We start from the raw sequence: 18,544 nt of genomic DNA on the forward strand, positions 1-18,544 counted from the left end.
GGTTGTAACTTAGCTTTCAACAGTAGTTACTATATTTTATGCTTGTTGTGATACAATTTGAGAGCTAAAAAAAGTGGCTGTGTGCAGCTTATGATGTCAATAAATGCTAATAAACTTGCTCAATACAAAAAGGGTTCCTGAATCGGACCTAACATGGGCTTTCATTGATGGGCATTAAAATGCTCAGTCAAATGAAATAGAAAACAGACAATTAACAGCCAGGGGTTTAATCTCAGGGCTCCGGATCAGCTTCCAGAACACCAACAACCCCACCCCACATGCCACAGCCAAATAGGGCACCAAGACACAATTACTTATATTAATACAGGGGGAATGTAATAAATACTGTGCAAATGAAAATAAGATTAACAAAAACCTATGGAAGTTAGTTTTCACAGTCCATAGCAATGCAGTTAAGTCTCTCACCCCTCACAAATGAGTGGACACAATGCCAATGTGAGGTGAAATCAACTCTATAGCACCATGTTGTTTATAACCAATGAAGGGTGACAGTGAGTGAGAGGAGAAAAAAATTACATTGTTCGAGGAAAGCCAACCTCTCCAATGGTTACCTTAACATTATCAGACTTCAGCTCAGACTCCGTGTATAGCCCTTTCATGAAGTCAGTAACCCGGATCACCTGAAATGAAGGGTCAGAGGTCAGTTATAAGTCCAGGACATTGTACAACACAAACAAACCAGACAAGCCCACATCATAAACTCAAAGTTCCTATGGGGCACATTGGAGGTTCGACAGTTCACGACACAACCTCAAAGAGGTGCTCAGGCACAATGCAGAAAAGCAGCAGCGTCTTCACTTTCTGTTGAACAAACAATGTTACTGTTCACTACACATTTTGTCCCTATTCCTTTCACCCTACAATAAAGATGTCTAAAATGAAGATGTCTGTGGACAATAATGCACAGTAATCTAACAGTACATCTGATTCTTCTGGCCTATCTCTACATTATATCAGGTACCTGAAATACATTTAAAATGCATCTTCATTAGATATATGCCCTCGAATAACCAGGACTAACTTCAGTGGGTCTAAACCAGATAAGAGAAATCTCCAGTAAATTGGCACATGCCAATGTTTGAGAAAATCAGAGAAATAATAGTATCCCAAAACTGTTTTGAGCCGTCAGTGGAAATTTGAGGGTTCAGGTGGAAAAATAAGTTGTTTTCAGCCTGTTCTATTCCATTCCCACTCAACACAGAATATGCTTTGGAAACAAATGTGAGAAAGGACGAAGGTTCTTCCAGCATAATATTTGCTTCAATAAATTCAGCTAGAGAAATCAAAAAAACACATTATCCTAAACGCAAGGATCAAAATCAAAGAAGTGTTTGACCTCATTATTATTTAAAAATAAGATAACAAAAATGTACTAGAGCTAGATTGTAGTATTTATTGATATAAGTACTTGATCATGAATGCCATACAATTCAGCTTGTTATGAATTTCCCGCACAGTACGGATGTTCCATCTGCACACAGACTGCCTGGCCATGTTCTTATCCTATGTTTTAGTTTGCCATTAATTTCCCTCAGGAATTCTGTGCTCCAAGAATTTTCCATCTCTGTGTCCCAGAAATTTCACACAAAATTATGCTCACATGTATGTGTATGGCTAGTTCTGATACCCTCTGACAAAACAGATCCTCAGTTTATTGTTCCATGTCTATAAGGGCCTTTAAATCAACCGTTTAGTTGATGGAGGTCTACTCCGCTCTGCTGGTCTGTTCTCATCATTTCACCAGACATCCACGCCCGTTCAGGAGTTTGGTGTCAGGCTACAGACTTCCCAGCACTAGGCATGGATTTTAAGTGTCTGGTTCTAGGTTATGCAGATTTTCACCTTTAGGACCAGGACTTATTGGCATGAAAGCGACTTTCTTCTCTAGGACTAGATGGTCTGATGGTAGACGCCAGGTTACAGAGATGTTCACCTCAAGTTACAAGGTAGCTTGAGAGCTCTGTGGGAATTAGAGATTTCATCCCTTGGGGTTAGACGGGCCTAGAATTTGATGCCAGATGACAGTTTATCTATGTGGCAGGATGATTCAGGGGTTACCTTCTGGGTTACAGATTCTTTCAGCTCTATGACTGACCAGCCTAATGGTTTGGTCCCGGAACACAATAGGCCTGCGTAACTCTGCTAAGAGTAGAGAATTCACTTTTAGAAATGTAAATCCCAAACCAAGCATATCACTATTTGGGACATGTTTAGAGACCCATGTGAAATGTGTTGATCCTTTCTGGCACACTTCCAGCAGATAGGCATCCTCATGACACAGAATACTTCCCATTATTGATTATCATAGCGGAGGCCACTGTTTGAGTTTTTTTGGCTAAATTCTCACTGATGGTTTGTGATAAAAGTCTGGTTGATAGTGCTCTCAGTCATCCCAGCAACATTACCAGGGTTCTGTTCGAACATGACGTATAAAAGATCAGGTTCAGGTTTGCTGGATAAACACTTACAAATATGGCCTAAAGAGGTGAGATTTTACCATGAACAACAAATTAGCTCTTTGCCCACTTCCCAAAGTGCAAAATTCAGCCATTACACTGGTTAGGAAATAAAACAGCAATGAGTCTAGCACAAAATGACAGTACTTTCGCCTTACCTTTTAGACAGAACTGTAGTCTTTTAAAACCTTTCTCCAACTGTTTTGTAGGTTGAACCTTTTTATTGTCGAGGCTTTACTTTTTTCCACATATCAACTTCAAACAATAAACATCTCAAGCAACCTTAATTTCAGTCTGAAGTCAACATTTATTTGGCTTACTAAAGTATCAAATGTATTTATTTCATTTTTGCAAAGATTTCTCCACTGGAGGAAATTTTGACAGTTCATTGATAGTGGATTCAAACATGGTTCCAGGAAACACATTCAGTCTGCCCAACAGGACCATTGCACCTGCCTTAAAAGACACCCTCTCCCCTAGGTTAAATAAAACCTTTTGTGTTACACCTCTTGTGCCTACACACTGGGAACAGGCTCCCTCCATAAACTGAGATTCCCGCCCTAAACTCATAAAAGCTTAGCCAGTACTTCATAAGCCACATGGGATCTTCTTGAGCTAGCCCAATGAGACTCCTTCAGCTAGCCCCATAGAAGTCCATGCCACATGGCAGCCACTCAGCTGGACGATGGTCACCTTGGGACATGCCCTAGAGCTGACATAGTTGGCAAAATTAGACCCCCCACCCCACACATGCCATAATGAGTCATTCTTCAGCCAGCAAATTGACCCCTCAAAGAGCGAAGCTAAAGATCCATGTCAAGAAGCAGGACTCTTTCACGAGGCCCACGCTATGGTTAGAAAAGCCTGTTTTTACACGCAAAACGTCAACATTGAGTTTAAAGTGGACTTCCATAATTCAGAAGAGCCGAGTTATGTGCTCTGCAGAGAACAATAGGCATGAGTGTTGAAAATTTAACCGTGGGCAAAGTGACTCTATTTTATCAACTGAATGAGTGAAAATGATCAAATTTAAAGCCATCTGTAAACGTTATCTGCATAGCCAAAAATAACAGGTATAGGCTTGGGAATAACAATTAGGTTCTAGATTAGCATTATTCACGCCCACATGACAGGATGCCACAGGGCACAAAAACAGTGCAAAGCACTAATACATCGCAGGGAAAATCTTCAGGCCTCAGGGTCATTGGGAGGACGGACTCCGGCTTTGTTCGACTACAGAACAAACACTGTAACACAGCAACAAGGGAATCCTGAACATCCCTTCCTGGAAGTGAACTTCAGAAGCCGTATCATGATGGTCTGAGCTGGTTCAGTGCAGAGCGGAGTGTCGTTTTTTATGCCCCTGCAGTGTGTAAAGTGATCTATTTATACAATATTTCTCAGAATTAGGGCTCGATTTTCACACAGTCCAGCTCAGAAACAGTGAGCAGGGGTTGCGTCTTTCTGTTTTTGAGCTGTGCTCTCTAAAATAAAGCACTAACTCAGAGGAATATCATTTTGAATGCATTCAATTAACACACGGCAGGTGCATAAAAACAACCAGCTCAGAATACCATGAAACATCCCCAGGTACTTACTGGCTGTGCCTCAGTGTTGCATTCACTGCCCCGCAACCCTGTACATACTATGTACTTCTCCGGTAATTTGGTTTCTGTTCCCGGTCCCAGTGGAATGCAGCAAAGCCGCACATCAGGACCTGAATTACAAAGTGCCCTGGGGGTAGGTGGGAAGAGGGGAGGGCAACAGGCATGTGCACCCTGGTGCACTTGGTATCACAGAAGGGAGTCACCGGCACTTGTGCCGCCCCTTCTGAAATACAGGTAGCGCTGGACACACGTAGAGCCAAAGCTAGCTCTCAAGAGGTCATTCTCTCATTTGCATGGAGGCATGGCTTCATGCAAATGAGGGAACCTCTGCACCCGCTCCATATTATGAACACGGGTGCACAGGCAAATAAGCTGCCAGGAGGTGCCTCCAGATGGCAGCCCACTGGAGGGTGGTAAGGGGGCCTAGGGACCACCTCGGACATCACCTTGCAGGACAGTGCAGTCACTTTAAAGTGCTGGCAGAGTGAAACACAGAGCAGTTTTGAAGCAGCAGCTCTGAATTTCATCTGAATGCACTGCCCCAGGACAGCAAGTATACGCGGCTGCCCTTAGGGCAGCAAATTTACTTTAATAGGGAGCTCTTTCCCTGTTTGTGTACTGTGCACCTGTTTAAAGGTGTGCTGTGATGCAAACAGGAAAAGTGCTCCGGTTCTTTAATAGGGCCCCCTGGAGCCGCATTACACAATGCAACGCATTTTCCTTGTTTGCGCCAGGTGCACCTTTTAAAAGGTGCGCCCTAGGCAAACAAGGAGAGTGTGCCGTATTAGATTCAATGTGCTGACCCAAGGGCAGTTACAAACTAGCACTAACCTGGGGGCAGCGCATTCAAGTGAAATACAGAGCAGCTCTGAAGTTGCTGCTTCGTGTTTCACTGTGCAGGTGGCAGCCCACCTGCACTTTTAAGAGGGGTGAGAGATCCCCTTGCAGGCAGGTGCAGTGAGTGACTGCACCCGTCTGCAAGGGGATGTCTATGGGGGTCCATAGGGACCCAATCACCTCCTCCAGAGAGCTGCCATTACGGGTCCCACTGACAGTGCGCCACCTTTTTGTGGCGCACTGTCAATGTGCTTCCTGATAGCTTTTTTGCCTTTGCGCCCGCGTCTATTTTTTTTTATTTTTTATAAAGATTTTCTGTGTTTATACCTTACATTCGCAACAACTTGGGTCTATAATGTCTCACAAAGATGTCATTTATGCACAGCTGAGGTAGATTTGTATATGCGTATATCAGAATAGTGATGATGATGTGAACAGCAAGTAGGTCCAATGCGCCCGCTGTTTGTCCCCTATTATGTGTGGTAGGGTGTGATCTATATTGTTCTGGCTAGAACGAACGTTTAATCTTTTACTTGTGGCTCCCTTGTGGTTTACTTAAGCTCCTCCCTCTGACTATTCTGGGGCGTTGTGAGTGTTGTGGGTATGTGATCGTGTACCGGAAGAGGGTCTTGACGATTCTTTCCCCTGTCACCCCGCGTCATTTCTCCCATATATCTGGATTAGTTCCTGTCTACGTGTTTGTTTGCGGTATATATATTTGCTTCACTGCCTCCTTCGCAGGGTTGGGCTATATATATGTCATCTCTCCCTTCCGTTTCGAGATGCTATCCGTTATCACAGCGGGCGCTCATCGTTTTTAGTTTCCAACTTAGCATTAAATGACTCCCATGCATCACTTGCTGTGTGTGTTTGGCCTTGGTCTGATAATTTACGTAATACCCGATATTCTGTCCGCGACCACTTTAATGTCAAAGCTCTCCATGCTTTCACATCTGGTGCCTTCGAAGCTTTCCAGTTCATAGCTATCAATCTCTTGTACATTATGAATGCTAGGTCTGCAAACTTATGTATGTATGTGTGTGCTTTCCCCCTTACTCTTACTTCCAGTAGACAGGAACCTGGATCCGGAGTAAATAAGTGTTCCGTTATCTCTGAGACATCAGTTATTATTTTCCACCACTCTTCTACGAGAGAGCTGCATTCCCAGACCATATGGTAGAAATGGGCGGATGTCTCGCCACAGCGGGGCACACTGGGTCCGAACCTGGAAACATTTGCTTTAACCTAGCAGGTGAGAGGTACGTCTGGTGGGTGTAGTTGGACTGAGTATATCTAAATCTGGGGTTTCTGGATACCCTTCGTGTGTGCTGCAATGCTTGTGACCAATCCTCTTGCGTTAACTGATTCGGGTGTACAGTGTTCCACCGATCCCTTACCTTTTCTAGTCCAGTGTCGGGAGGGCTATTTAAAGTTTTGTATAGGTTTGTTATAATTTTATCTTGAGTGTCATATGACAACATATGATGAAATACGGGGGATATAGTTGGTTCCTGGTCAGATGACACACACGCCTTCTTAATTAAGCGGCGTATGGTGTGGTATGCCATAAACTGACCTTGGCCCACCGTCGTAAGGTCGTTTATGGCTTCAAATGACATCAGTGCTCCATCCTCAAAACAGTCTCCCACTGTCGATATCCCTGCCTCTGCCCAAATGCTGATCGAGTACACTCCCTGTGCCCCCTCGATCCCGGTATCTGTCCCAGGGGGACAAGGGGGGAATACAGAGACCCGGTGCAAGGTTTTTGAATGTACTGTGACCAGCAGGTATGCACGGCCAGCATTAGCGGGTTACCCGAGGTCCCTCTCGCCATGACATTGGACAACCATGTGATCAGTGGTAATCCCTTTAATTGTGTTCTGATCCACACAGATTCTGCCGCTTCTGGTCTGTGTATCCAATTTAATACCCATTGTAATTGGTCAGAGGCAAAATACTGTTCAAAATTAGGGGCGCCAAGCCCTCCTTCTTCTAGTGGGCGGTATATGGTGGCTAATTTCACTCGGTTTCTGCCCGCTCCCCATATCATACCTGTTAAAACTGTACTTAATTCGCGGAAGAAGCTCCTGGGCACCACAATCGGCAATGCTGCGAAGAAATAGAGAAGACGAGGTGGTAATAACATGTTCGCCACTGCCACTCTGCCTAACGGAGATAGTGGTAGCAAGCACCAGAACTGCAGGGATCCTTTCACAGATTTCAATGCTCGCCCCAAGTTGCCATCCCGGAGGTCTTCAGATTTGTGGTAGATATGGACCCCTAGATATTTAAATGTGTCAAAGCACCACTTCAGGTGACCCGGCGGCACGTTCTCTCTATTTTCCGTGGGCCAATTAGTCAGTGGGAATACACAGGATTTATCCCAGTTCACCACCAAACCCGATATTCTCCCATAGTCTTCCAACAGGGATATCACCAACGGCATCACTACACTCCCCCTTCTTACATATATCAGTGCATCATCTGCGTATAGTGATATAGTGTGGCGAGTTCCTGCACTGAGCACCCCCCACTGCCTGCATTTTAGTGGCCAAGGGTTCCATAGCTATGGCAAATAATAGAGGAGATAGCGGGCAGCCCTGTCTAGTGCCTCTGCCTATTTGGAAGCTATCAGAAATGATGTCACCTGTTTTCACTCTGGCCCGGGGTTCCGTTTATAATGTCTGCACCCAGCGTACATAGCTAGGGCCAAATCCCATTGTTTGCATGGTGATGAACAAATATTCCCACCCCAGTGTAGCAAATGCTTTCTCTATGTCCAGTGACATTGCCACACTGTCATATTCTTCTATCGGGGTATCTCCCATTATGCTCAAGAGTCTACGAATGTTTAGAAATGTGTTGCGTTTAGGGATAAAGCCGTTTTGGTCTTCATGTATTAGGGTGTGTATAATGGGGGCCAGCCTATTTGCTAATATCTTACCTAGGATTTTACAGTCTTAAGTTTAACAATGAAAGTGGTCTATAGGATTTAACATTTGTTGGGTCCCGTCCCGGCTTGGGCAGGACCACTATTAATGCTTCTCTTTGTGTGGGTGGAAGTATCTTATTGGACCAAGCTTCCTCAAACACCGCCAGTAGGTGGTATAATATTCTATTGGTAGGCCATCGATGCCTGGCACTTTGTTTCTAGAAATCTGCCTGATGGCCGCCTCCATTTCTTCCATTTGTATAGGGGCTTCTAGAGCATCCTTATCCGACTGCATTAATTTTACTAGTGGTGTCCCTCCCAGAAATGTGCCCAATTGCCGATCTGTACATTCTGTCTGCCCCCTGTATAGACCGGTGTAATAGTCCTCAAATGCTTTATTGATTGCTTCCTGGCTGTTGGCCACTGTTCCATCAGCCAGGCATATGGAGCCTATGGGGGAGCGCCAGCGGTCCTCACGCAGGAACCACGCCAACAGTCTACCCGATCTATCTCCTTCAGTTTGTAGTTGTGTCAAGTGATAGTTGTAGTCGTGTCTGCAAAGTCTTAGATCTGCCTCATCATATTTAACACGCACGTCTTTTAATTCTGTATATGATGTTCTGTTTTGTGCCACTCCCACTTCCAGTTTCCTGACTTCCTTTTCTAAGTGAGTGACCTCTACGGGGAGGGAGGACCGTACTCCCCAACTGGCCGACATACAATACCCCCGGACAACGACCTTATGGGCATCCCATTCCATTGCTCTTGTGCCTGCTGAGTCTTTATTAATCTCCCAATATTGTCTTATTGTGGTGTTCAGTTCCTCCCTGAAGGCTTGGTCCTGAAGAGCTTCCACTTGTAAACGCCAAGTGAGGATCGCAGGACGTCTTCTCCCCCATCTTATTGTCAGTCTTAGCGGGGAGTGGTCGGACAGCGTTTTGGCCAGGTACTCAGTGTCCCTTGTTAGGAAGCATTTGTCAGGGGTCCCCCATATAATATCTATTCTGGCATACACTTTATGTGGCACTGAGTAAAACGAGTATTCTCTTTTTGCTGGATGTCCCATGCGCCAGATATCATACATCCTCATGACTCCCGCCCATGTCGTTAGTGGGCTAGTGTTATTCCCTTGTGGTAACCCCCTTGGGGCTGGTTGTGACCTGTCCAATTCCATGTCCGGTGTGTTATTGAAGTCCCCTCCCCAAATAGCTGAGGCCTCAGGGTTGATCAGGAGAGCTGGTGTCAATGTACGCAGGAATTCAGATAGTGCATTGTTGGGGGCGTATATCCCACCTAACGTGAGCTGTCTACCATCTAGTTTCCCTTCTATTACCACGTATCTGCCCCGATCTATTCTAAGAGCGTGTTGGACATATGGTACACTTTGTACAATCCATACTAATACCCCTCTGGCATAGGTCGAGTATGATGTGCCCATAATGTGCCCTCCCCATTGTCCCCTGAGTATTTTCAGATCGGATTCTACTAGGTGTGTTTCTTGTAGGATGGCAATGTATATCCCCAGTCGTTTGAGACGAGCATGTATATAACTAAACCCCAACAACTATGCTGTATTTGCATTGTTTTAGTTATCATCCATGACATCAAAGTTTTAATCACTCTCTCAGCAACAAGAACCTGTTTCCGTATGGATGCCTTCTGGAGGGACATGGCGATACCTAGCGGTGGCTCTCGTTGGGGGCCCCCACCCTGGAAGTACTCAAATTACTCATTTCGGCATCCTCGAGATGCCGGCCCTCCTGTCTCATCCGTGTTGATATTACATGTTCCAAGGCTATGATTGGATAAGAGCTTCCGTTTAGCCATTATATCTGTGAGGATGATAGCCTTCTTCTCTGACCCACTTCGAAGGTCCATGTTTCACCATCTTGTTTTGAACTGTCCCAGGAGACAAATTGACTCTCTGATTGACTGATGACTATCAGAGTGCATCGGCGGACCTAGGTGTAAATTTTGGGCCCCTTAGGGCCTCCAGGATCGTGGAGTCGGAGCTTACTGAGTCCGAATCTGTGTGATCATTTGTGATAGTCTGTAGTGCATCAAAGGAGTTCTGTGTGTGAAGTGACGCTTCCTTCAGCACTCTGGCTCTCTCAGCGGCTGCGTGTGTTTCTGTGGGTTGGGCTTTCGATCGTTTCCTGGATCCTCTCCTCGATGCCATGGAGTGCCATGTTTCTTCCTCTCTCTGACCCTCCTGTGGCTGTGCTAATCCTTTAGCATGCAACCACATCCATGCATCCTCCGGGGACGCAAAGACGTGTGTTCGGTCTCCCAAGATGACTCTTAGCTTAGCAGGAAACATTAACGCATATTTAATGTCATGTTCACGGAGCCGTTGTTTGATTTTTATGTAGGAGTTACGCTGTCTATGTACCTCCTGGGTAAAGTCCGGATACACCGTGACGGAGGATCCCTCATATTGTACGGGCCTTTGCTGCAAAAATGCTGCAGGATTGCGTCCCTGTCCCTAAAGTTTAGAAATCTCGCTATCAGTGGTCTGGGTTGTTGTCCCGGGGCCGGTTGTTTTCCAGGAATTCTGTGTGCCCTTTCCACTGAAAAGAACTTTGAGGGGGTGCCATGCAGCACTTCTTTGATCAGCCATTGTTCCAGTAATAGTTCGGAGTTTTGCCCCTCCGATCTTTCGGGAAACCCCAGAAAGCAAACATTGTTGCGTCGGGACCGGTCTTCTGCTTCCTCCGCTCGGCGCCATAGGACCTTCATCTCAGCATCCAGACGTCGGATTTGTTTTTACTTTTCCATTACTACCGGATTTAGCTCACTTAGTGTGTTCTCTGTTATCCTAACAGGCTCCGCTAAGTTACGATGATCCACCCTCAGTACATTGAGGTCTTGGGACACTATCGATTTTGTTTTCTAATGAGGATTTGGTGTCCATAATCGCTTGAAGTATTTTTTTCCAATTGTATTGAGTGGGCTTGCAGGGTTTGTCCTAGGGATTGTAGGCTGGGCGTTGTTTGTTGCTCTCTTATTTTTTCCACTGGTACTGGTCGCTCCTGCGCCTTTGCTGACAGATTTGCCTGCCATGTCTGTTACACATTCAATTCCTTCTATTGATATGCAGTTTTCCTGCTCTGGGGTTCCCCCAGTAGTCAGAAGTGCAGTCGCTCCAACCAGGCTCCCCTATTCCGTCTTTTTATGAGGGTCTCTATGTGTTCAGAAGGAGAGGGGGGGGTGGTGTTACACAATTGGGCCACCAAATAACCACCGGGCCCCGATTCCCTTTTGCCTGGTGCAGCGTCTGTTGCAGTGTGTCAGTGGGTGGCAGAATTCTTCACCACCCGCGCGCTGGGTCTGTGTGTTGTCTCCTAAGTTTCAGCAGGATTCCCTGGTTTCCCACTGCGGACCCTGTTCTGGCCTTGATTGTTGGTAATTTTACTTTAAGCGCGAGGGGAGGGAATCGCGCCCCCAATAGTTGTCTCTTCTCCAGCCCAGGTAAGTCGCTCTTTCCCTTCTGATGTTTATCGCCGCTGTCCTGCCCACCTGGTTACCGGTCTCTCTGCTTCAGACCTTAGTTTCTCCTCTCCCCCCCCCCTTCCAAGTTCTCGGATCCGTTCAAGCAATGGGCCTTGATTGCCCCAAGTCTCAGCAAAAGGTTATATCATAAGGGGCTGCCCAGGCACGTCCAACCCGTTGCAGTTCCCCTTTATTCCGATGCCGCTTCGTTGCTCCCCAGGGCCCTGCGCACGTCTGCCGATCCTCTCATGCGGGGTCCAGCAGTGCCGTGGCGCGGGGGGGGAGGGAAAGGGGTGTGCGGTGAAGGAAAGTGCTGTGTACTCCGCAGCAATCCCCCTCCGAGCCCCCCGTCAGCCACTCACCGCACCTTCATGTGTGGTGCCGCCTCTTTGGTCCCAGCTAGGCCTGGGGCCTTTGGCGCTATTCTCAGGCTCCCTCCGACACCCAAGGCCCCAGCCACGATCCTCCGCTGGGCCTTACTTCAGTCGGGCAGCCACTGAAGCACGTCCGCCTTGGCGCGGCCCCCCGTCGCGCTCCTCCTGGGATCCGGCGGGGCGCCGCAGCCTCCAGCGCTCGGGGCTTCAGTTAAGGTCATCCACTCGACCTCTCTCAAGCGACGCGGGCCCTCCCTGTGTTTCCTACGATGTCGATGTGGGTGTGGCTTCCTCCTCAGCCCACTCTAGGCCCCGGTCTCGGCCGTGCATTAGGCCTCTACTATTTCTGACGGCTGCGGGGATGCATCCGCTGTATTTTGGATCCTTATTGCGCTCACTGCTGCATCTGGAGGGTCTCGGCAACCTGCCCTTGTTTGCTTTTAACTTTCAAGGGCACCGATCAGGATGATGTCTCGGGTCCGGGACGGAGCCTGCAATTCAGGCACCCGTCTCGGTCGCCATCTTGGCCACGCCCCTCATGCCTGCGTCTTTAATAAGGCACGGGTGCAGAGGAAAGGGCATGTCCTCATTTGCATGGGGGCACATCCCCAGACAAACAAGGGAACCCCCTCTGATGATAGTATGGTATTACAGCAGGGGCCACACAAGCATCTGCGGCCCTTTCTGTAATACCAAAGTACCCCGGTGGCATGTAAAGCAGGTGCAAGTGCCTGTTTTGCCCCCAGGACACTTTGTGTAATAAGACCCTTGGCGTTTTTCAACCGAAGGCTCCACCTGCAGCAATAATTTAAAGAAAGAGTACAGAAGGTAATCTGGCGTGTGCCACATAAGGCTCTACTGGTATGGGGACACTGACAAGCGCCACCAACACAGACAAACTTATAGAATGATATAGCAGCATGGCGTGGCTCATCAGTAATGCAAACTCACAGAATGAACTCGAAATGTGGAAACTTTGCAAGGTGGCCCTGAAATGTAGGTGAGCTTAAAGAGGGAACACAGACTACAATGATATCACAAACAAGACCCTTAAAACACAAACTACTCTCAGCTGTAAAACAAAAGTTCCAACCATGTGAGAGGCTGAAAGGACACAATGTTGGGAGGGGTTATTATTTTGAGGTCCCCATTCACCTAGTGTGAGGACCCAGAGATGGCCTAGACAGAAAGAACATTTTGAAGGTGGTCCGATTGTCTCAGAACCACCACAGGCTGAGTTATGGGCAAAAATGTTTTGATAAAGCATGCTTGCAAAGCATTATGGGGCAAGTTTCCCCGAGTGCAGTGCATATTGTAATATCGGCTCTCCCGCTGTGCCAGGCGAGCCACTTCGATGATTTCGGTGTTTTTATTTAGGTATGCATTTACCTATTACAAGGGTTTTTTTAAAGCTATGGAGCACAAAGGAGAAAGACTAAAGTAAAATTTAAACAATTTGGATTAGGTAATAGAATGAGCAATGTGACGCCTGCCCCAAGACCGCTGATCAAGTTTGCACAGAGTGTGCTCAAAGCACCATGGCCGCCATGGAGTGCGAAGGGGAGAGACAAAAGAAAAAAGCAGTTTGCCCTACCAAAAGTATATCAGCAGTCGCACAATAATCCATGTAACAGGGTCAGTCTGCAAGGCACAACAAAAGAGCCTCAAGGTGGGACAAATGTAAAGCATTTACCAATGACATCAAGTGATTGTTAAAAGGCAAGCCCAGGAACAAATGAAAGTGATGGGGGTGATAAAAAGCCCACAGAATAGATTAAAACAGGTCGAAAAGCAGCACTTGTGCGCTGCTATGCTTGACCTAACAAGGTGCGCTATATAAAGGCGCCCAAAAATGAATTAAATACTAAACATGTTACACAGCAGTGTGAGCTGCTTTGCAGCATAGCTTAAAGTAAAAAAAAAAAATCCCTATGATGCGGTCAACGCTGGCTGCATCACAGTGCTTTTGAAAAAAAACTTTAAGCCATGTTGTACAGCAGCTAGTGCCACGGTGCAATATGTTTTAAAAGTGAAAGTGTACCTGTGTAATTTAAGTGGTGCTCATGTAAAGCACTTCAATACCTTCGGGTCGAGTTTATGCTACATAAAAGAACCCCCAAAAAATAATTAAATGCAAGTTAAAGTCCCAGAATGGAAATGAAAAGGATAGAGCAACAGGCCCTGAGTAAAGGCAGCCCTGGTGGTGTTTCAGTCCAGCTGCATGGACCCCACCTCACTATTATTGTTGATGCTGGATGAGCACTCAAGAAGATGTTAACAAATGTAAGCTTTTATTGGTTTTATACCCTCTTTGTCTGTCTGCATGTCTACCCCTAAATGGAAGGAAAGAAATGTGATGCCATTATGCGGTTTCCTATGCTTTAGTCTAACAACGACTTAGTGGTGGCCTAACAATATTAAGTACTGCTCTCCGATACGGGGGAATTCTATCAAACAGCAATACGCACACAAGTGCATATAAAACATAAAGAGCACAGAATTGTGTGACACTAACTTTAAGCTTTTGTATGTGCACAAACGTTGTTGCCCCGCTAATTCTATACAACTTTCATCACATAAAACTGGCAGTCTAGCTGAATTGAAAGACAGGCAGTGGTAAAAGCAAGTGTTTACCATTTCAAAAGACTACAGGATTTATAGATACACAAACAGCCAGGAACTATAAGGCACACAATGTGCAAAAGGTGCATAATTGGCCTTGAGTAAAAGAGGGTTGAACTTGGCTTACAAAGAACTGACTAAATGCTGCCCCAGATAAATTCATTCAACCCAGAGCAGGATGCTATTATTCCTTCCAAGGAGACTGAACTTGCAGCTTTGGTATTCCTCTTTCACCTTGAAATACTCATTATATTTCTCTTTAACAAACTGAAATTTAAAAGAGACACAAAAAGTGTCTATAAAAAACGTTAAAATGAGATTAAGCGGATAAGAACTGAGGTTAACCTATTACAACTGTACAAATAAATAAACTAAAAAGTAGAATTCAAGTTGCAGTCATTAGTGGGGCCAAGAAAACAGAGGCAGGTACAGGTAAAGGTAAGTGAAGATTACTTGAGGGCTCAAGGGTGGGTACAGGTAAAGGGAGGTACAGTAACTTGGGCGATCTGGGATGGGTAGAGGTAAAGCAAGGTAAAGGTGACTTTAAGGCTCCGGGGTGGACAGAGGCAAAGGTAGGGGGGGTGAGTTGAGGGCTCAGGGATGCATAGAGGTAAAGGGAAGTGAGGAGGGCTTAAGGGTGGATAGCGATAAAAGGCAGTGAGGGTGAGTTGAGAGCTCGTCAGTGGGTAGACCGAAAGGGAAACGGTAAGGGTAATGGGGGAGGGTTGAGGTAAAGTGCGGTGAGGGTGAATTTAGGGTTTAGGTGGGTAGAAGTAAAGTGAGGTGAGGGTTGCTTGGAGGTTCAGGATGGGTAGAGGTAAAGCAAGATGTGTGTGACTTGACTGTTCAGGTGCAGGTAGAGGTGAGGTGAGGGTGACTTGAAAGCTCGGGATGGGTAGAGGTAAAGGGACTGGGGCGATTTTAGGGTTTGGGGTTTGGTAGAGGTAATGGGAGGTAAGGGTGATTTTAGGACTCAGGCTTGGGAGAGGTAAAGGAAGGTAAGCCTGATTTTGGGGTTTGGGTGGGTAAACGGAGGTAAGGGTAAAGTTTTGGTTCAGTGGTGGGAATAGGTAATGGGGCAAGAGTGATTTTAGTGGTTGGGAGAGGTAAAGGTGATTTCTGGGTTCAGTGGTGGGGATAAGTAGGGGACATAAGGGTGATTTTAGGGGTAGGGTGGACAGAGGTAGATGTGAAACATAAACCTTTTGAAATCACTGAATGTTTGATGGTGAGTGACATTTCCTCAAAATCCTAACATTAGTTAACCAACAAATAAGAAACAGAAAAAAATATCAGAAAATGATCATCTGCCACAGGTCATTACAATAAACTCCATCCTCTCCTTCGAGAAGTCCACTGTTTCTGCTGAAAGCACTGAGAATCTAAGGAGTTGAAGTGGATGTGCAATGAACAAGTCTTATTAAACAAGTCAGAGCAAATGCTGGAAAACCCAAAAGCAACCAACAAAATAATTAGGTCACAAAAATAATCAAATCAAACTTTGAGAGAACTAGGTGAGAGGTCTCACAAATAGCTCTGACGAAAAATAGAATTAAAAATGAAATAAAATAAATTAAAAAAAAAACACTAACTTCAGTTATTCATGGTTTAATAAAACAACTTCAAAAGGAGAAAAAAGAAATATGTAGAGAAACCGTACAGATGGGAAAGATCCACCCAAACTAGCTTTGTCTATCAAAATCAAGACCTTGTAGCAACAGCACAAACAAGCAGCCTGGAGGGCTCAAAACAAGCAAGTGAGATTTTTTGTAATATGCTTCAAGCTGCTTGCAATAAAGACAACCCAAGAAGATTTGGGACAGCCATCAACAGACTGGTTCGCAATCACATATCAATGCAACCTCAAAATATTACAAAAGACGGCTGGATCATAATTCTACAGCGATGGTTCAAAGTTTCAACAGAAAAATCTTAACTAAAAGGAAATCTGCAAAGCCCTTTAATCACAGTCCATAGTAAACAACCCATGAATTCAAATAAACTGCAAACCTCAAGAAAAATAAAACAAATAAATATTAAACAAATAACTGCCATGATTTAAAAAGCAGGACCGATGGCTCTTTTTAGAATCAATCATGAAGGGGGCGTGGCTACGGGCGTCAAGATGGCATTCGCACTCTGAGAGTGCTCTGGACCCCTCCGTCATCCACGTGAACCTACTACCACACCCAAAGACCAGAACGCACCTGAAGCGGGAACCGCCCGACGCCCTGTGTCGTGGCGCAGGCTCCCGAATGAACTCTGCTCTGCGCCCGGATTGTGGGGCGCTTGGGCCACGGCCACATCGATAACAACGAGCAGGAGCAGAGGGGTAAGGAGGTGAGGAGGAGCGGCCCGGGGCCCCCGACCTCGCGGGGATCCTCACCCTGGAATCCTGGGTCTGACGACTGGGGGAGACCACAGCCCACAGGACGGTGATACCTGATCCCTGAGAGAGCATCGCGGAGGGAGCCAGGGGATCCTTTGCCCCCCCCACACAGGGGCCGCCGCGACATGGACCCGGGCCTATGAGAGAGGTGAGATCTGGAGCGACCTGGGGTCCCCATCAACCCACGTCCGGGCGGGGCGGCGACTACCATGAGCTCGCCATGAGGCGGCGCTCCGTGGCGGTACGGGGACAGCAATAAAGTCGCCCGGTGGACGATCGCCGCCCGAGGGAGCCCAACAACTGAAAACCTCCTTGGCTTCTGTTCCGACGAGAAGAGGGCCCCCCCGCTGCTGGACTGATCCTGGCAACCACTGCGACAGAGGAAAGGCGACTATCTCTCCCACGGATTTACTGTAAGACCTTGTGCCCCGGCCTGTGAGTGCTGACCAACTCCCGAGCACCCTTCTGACTGGACCCTCCCCCCCTGGGGTGAACGGCTCGATTTGGAGCCACCCCGGAGAGAAGAAATATAAGACCCCTGACACGGCTAAGCCTCGTCCCCGCAGGGACGTAACTGCGCCTGCTCAACCCCACGGACAACATGGGCAAGGACAGAGCCTCTAGACAGGTGCAGCCGTCCCAGCAGAGGATTGATCAATTTACCACGCCAACGGTTCCTCGGACCGGAGGTGACGCTCCACCTACCGACCATGCCGCAGACGGGGTCAGTGCCATGCTTCTTGCAATCCAGACTTCACAGCGGGCAGTGGAAACCAAGATTGGAGAGGTGAGAGAAGAGATGGGCCTCGTGAGACAAGATCTTAAAAACGCAGTGGGCCGAATCACAGAGGTGGAGAAATGCGTCTCGCGGACGGAGAATGACTTGGCCGACCTTAGAACCAAGGTGACCCAACTACAAACTCGGACTGGCGAACTACATCGCAGGGCTGAAGATGCTGAGAACAGCTCCAGGTGCAACAACCTGCGCTTCATTGGCATCCCAGAGGGAGCTGAGGATGGCAAAGCTCCAGAGTTTCTGGAGAGTTGGATTAAGTCCTGGATGCCGGAGAACTCTCTTTCACCATGGTTCGCAATAGAACGAGCGCACTGGGCCCTGGCCCCGTGGCCTCCGTCGGGCGGTCCCCAAAGACCCATGATAGCACGCTTTTTCAAATTTAAAGATCGTGATGCTATCCTCAGAGAAGCCAGGCGCTCCCCCGACCTCCTTTTTCCCAGACTACACCCGCGAAGTCCAAACCAAGCGTCAATCATATGAACAAGTAAAACATAAACTGAGAGCGATGCAACTTTCCTATATGCTCCTCTTCCCAGCACGCCTGAAGGTAATCTTGGCCGGCAAGGCGCACTTCTTTGAGTCACCTGAGGAGGCGTGGGACTGGCTGACAGAAAGAAGGTATCGGGAACCGAAGGGGTCCAGCTGGCCCGTCTGAGGGATCCCGAGAAGTACGACCTGACGCACGAGCGGACACGCGGAGAGGTCGGAAACGTACTAGATCCAGATGTGGAAGACTGAGGAGCTCCAACGCCTGAACAGATGAGGACACCCGACCTGTCCTGGACCCCCCTGCTGGGGGAGGGACCGGTAGACCACCCGGGGGATCAAGCCTCGGGAGAGGAAAAGAGAGATGATCGTCTGAGCCAGTCCCCTGAACTTGGTTGACACTGGCCTTGCACGTACTAAACTCCAGTTCGCTGGAACACACCAACAGTACCAGGTACCGTCCCACACAAATAGAGCAGGGTCACACCCACAACAACGCTATGTTGTGCACCCCAACGACTTTATTAAGGGT

At 47.2% G+C, this 18,544-nt stretch overlaps 1 protein-coding gene across 8 annotated transcripts in view; it reads right to left on the reverse strand.

The window, feature by feature from the left end:
• The window catches only part of TRAF3IP1 (TRAF3 interacting protein 1), a 406,766-nt gene that overhangs the window by 360,678 nt on the left and 27,544 nt on the right, over positions 1–18,544 (reverse strand). For all 8 annotated transcript variants that reach the window (XM_069225520.1, XM_069225521.1, XM_069225524.1 and 5 more), the window contains exon 2: positions 573–641. In XM_069225520.1, coding sequence (XP_069081621.1) covers positions 573–641 — 69 coding nt within the window. The remainder of the gene's footprint in view (positions 1–572; positions 642–18,544) is intronic.

The sequence above is a fragment of the Pleurodeles waltl genome, chromosome 3_1, assembly GCF_031143425.1.
Source record: "Pleurodeles waltl isolate 20211129_DDA chromosome 3_1, aPleWal1.hap1.20221129, whole genome shotgun sequence".
NCBI lineage: Eukaryota > Metazoa > Chordata > Amphibia > Caudata > Salamandridae > Pleurodeles > Pleurodeles waltl.